Source organism: Adiantum capillus-veneris, chromosome 9 (genome assembly GCF_014529385.1).
Source record: "Adiantum capillus-veneris isolate H3 chromosome 9, ASM1452938v2, whole genome shotgun sequence".
In the NCBI taxonomy this organism is placed as follows: domain Eukaryota; kingdom Viridiplantae; phylum Streptophyta; class Polypodiopsida; order Polypodiales; family Pteridaceae; genus Adiantum; species Adiantum capillus-veneris.
Window position 1 is genome coordinate 19630157 of NC_140939.1, and position 2839 is coordinate 19632995.

The window sequence follows — 2839 nt, forward strand, 5'->3', positions numbered from 1 at the left end:
TCACGCCTCTCGAACCAGTAGCACCCCGATGTGGAATGGAGCCGGAGACAGAATTACACTACATATGCCATTGCACCGTATACTATGAGATACGTGGGCGTTTCCATTGCCTATTCAAATAAGGCTTTGGACCTCTAGATAGAGTCATGCAATACCAAGATCAAAGGTGCTTAGGCCTGTACCTACTGGAACTACACCGGCACAGGGATAATCTAATGAGAAGACAAAGAGCACTACAGCCTCAGAGGCAGATCACAGATTTCTTCGGATCGAGAGAAGCAGGAATGGAAGGAGAAGCAAGAGGCCAGCAGCGAGCACAAAGGAGTACCCACATTCATACCAAAGGCACCCTCATGGACAGGGCGATTGAGCTTAGGAAATCGAGACGACCACGACTGAGATGCAAAAGCACACTTCACCGGAGGAGACTACAACAAAGGATTAGAAGCATTCTAGCCAAACACCCGGAATGCTCCTAAAAAGTTTATCTAATACTTTGTATTTAGTTTTTTCACATTTATTTTCACACTTTCACACTTTTCAGACATTGTAACAAATTCACCACTTTTGTATCAGTTTGGTCTCATACGTCACTCTGGCCTTTTTGAAGACGTTAATATAATATTTCATTTCATTTCTCCCCTCCATGAAGATCACAATATTGATATATCATCTCCATCTTACTCTCCCAATTATACTACCACTACTTCTATTTCTTGTACTTCTTCCCATACTCCTCCACCTACTAAATCTCGTACTGACCCTAAGAGCTCTCTCAAGCCACAAGCCAAAGTCACTTTCAAGAAGCCTGTCCAAAAGCACTTGCACAGGAAGAAAAAAAAATTCAATGCTGGCGATAAGGACATCAAATTCGACAGTTATAATGGAAGCAGAGACGAGAACAAGGCTCTTGCTTTCATTAGGTTTGAGATTGATTTTGCAAAAGGCAATTTCACTGAGAAGTCAAAACTGAGGCATGTTAGCATGTACCTCAAGGATACGGCAAGCGATTGGTGGCTTGTCAAGATTTTGTAGGACTCACATCCCAAGACTTCGGCTGAGTTCAAGAAGGATTTTTATCAGCAGCTTCTCCCTGAGAACTTTGAGGATGACATCCGCAAAGAATGGGATAGATTTTCTCAGAAAGAAAATCAGAAGGTGTCTTCCTATGTGGACAAGTTTCTGGTCGATTCTTCTGAGGGTTACTCCCTTTATGGAGATCTCAGAGAATGAGAAGAAGAGGAAGTCTGAAGCGGGACTTTTGCCCCAGCTTCATGAGAGTTTGAAGGTGTATCCACATGATACCCTTCGGAGGATGATTCAGTCTGCTATGGTGTCGGAGGATCTTCACACCACTAGCACACCAAGAAAGATGGAGCAAAGAACTTTTCGTGCAAAACAGAGAGCAGTGTATGAGAACACAGCTGAGAATGGCAAGAAGTAGTCTCAACAAGATGAGGCTCAGCCTAAGAAGCCAGAGAGAAATAGCAAGAGAATAAGGTATCTCTCTCCTACTCAGTTAAAGACATACATGGAAGAAGAGAAGTGCTTCTTCTGTGGAGGGAAAGGACATCGGAAGCCTGATTGCCCTCTTCGGCAACAGTGCAAGGAGCCTGCTTTTCCTACCTCTAACTCTATTCCTGATGTGCAAGGTAATACAGAAGAGGAGAAGGGAAAGAGACAACTTCTCAAGGGATGGGGAAGCTTGAATAGCCAAAGAGTGTTGATTCTGTATGATCCCGGCTCTACAGACAACTTCATCTCTTTAGACAGTGTAGAATGTCTGGGTCTCTCTTTAGACAAGTTGGGACCTCCCATCACTTCATGTTCAGCTTTCGAAGGGCTGACCACTAATGCCACTCCAGTCCAAGGTCAACTCAATCTACGGATTGGAGAGTATAAAATCCGAGAATCCTTTTTGGTGGTTCCCATAGAAGGATGTGGCATCGTCCTGGGTATGCCTTGGCATTATAGAATCCATCCCATTCCAGATTTTGTCCAGAAGACCCTTACTCTCAATGTTGAGGGTAAAGATGTAAAAGTTTATGCTGATGCGGGGGATTGTCCTTTTCCTCTTGTAAGCCATATCTCCTTAAGAAAGAAATAAAGTTTTGTTTTTGCTTACTTAATTTTTGCAAGTGAGAGGAATGTGTCTGAGGAGAGTTTACTCTCGAGTTTAGATAATGATCGTCTATAAGTTGCCTCCTAAATGCTAGACTTACACCACTCTGCTGCTTCACTCAGGTCTAGGGCACTTCCTTGTACAGCTAGTGTCTCCGGGATGGCCACCCATGTATAGGCTACACCTTTGTCCGGACGCCCAGGTTAGGCGGCCGCCCACCTAGTATGGACTCCCCTTGGGCACTCATATATATGGGGCCAGGGGGTACCTACTGCTAAATAGTATGTGGCACATTGTACAGGTCTTATGCTCTGGTAGTCAGGGGGGTTGATCGCCCTATCTTCCCCACACCAGCGTTTTGTGTCTACTGTCTCTCTCTTTCTTCTCTCCTCTCTCACGCTTTCGCACATGCGCACTCTCACATGGTATCAGAGCACAACTCTCCACGGTCTAGGTGCTTCCCACATCAGGTACTTCTCCCAAGAGCTAAATCAGCCAGTGATCACAGTCTCAAGGGGTCTAGGGAGGTCTGGGACACCTTTCCCTCGCAAAGAAATACCCAGACAGCAGCGTTTTTTCTCCCCCCACTAGCGATCACCTTCTTGGCCCCAAGCGTTGGCCTCAGCAGCAAATTTCATCGCCGGAATACCCCCTTTCTCCATCAGCGTTTACAGCAGGCACTTGCGTTTTTAGGGCTGCTGGTGCGTTTTTGGGAGA

The 2839-nt window shown here is 45.5% G+C and overlaps 1 protein-coding gene across 1 annotated transcript; it reads left to right on the forward strand.

Annotated features, from left to right (window-relative positions):
• The first annotated feature begins 1531 nt into the window (after window positions 1-1531).
• LOC147450197 (uncharacterized) lies at window positions 1532-2107 on the forward strand. The gene has a single exon (XM_086520428.1). It carries the CDS (start codon window positions 1532-1534, stop codon window positions 2105-2107), a length of 576 nt encoding a protein of 191 aa, XP_086376554.1.
• Window positions 2108-2839: the final 732 nt, after the last annotated feature.

Excerpts from the sequence above, each read along its gene's own strand:
- LOC147450197 (XM_086520428.1), top strand. The coding sequence starts at position 1,532 with ATGGAAGAAGAGAAGTGCTTCTTCTGTGGAGGGAAAGGACATCGGAAG.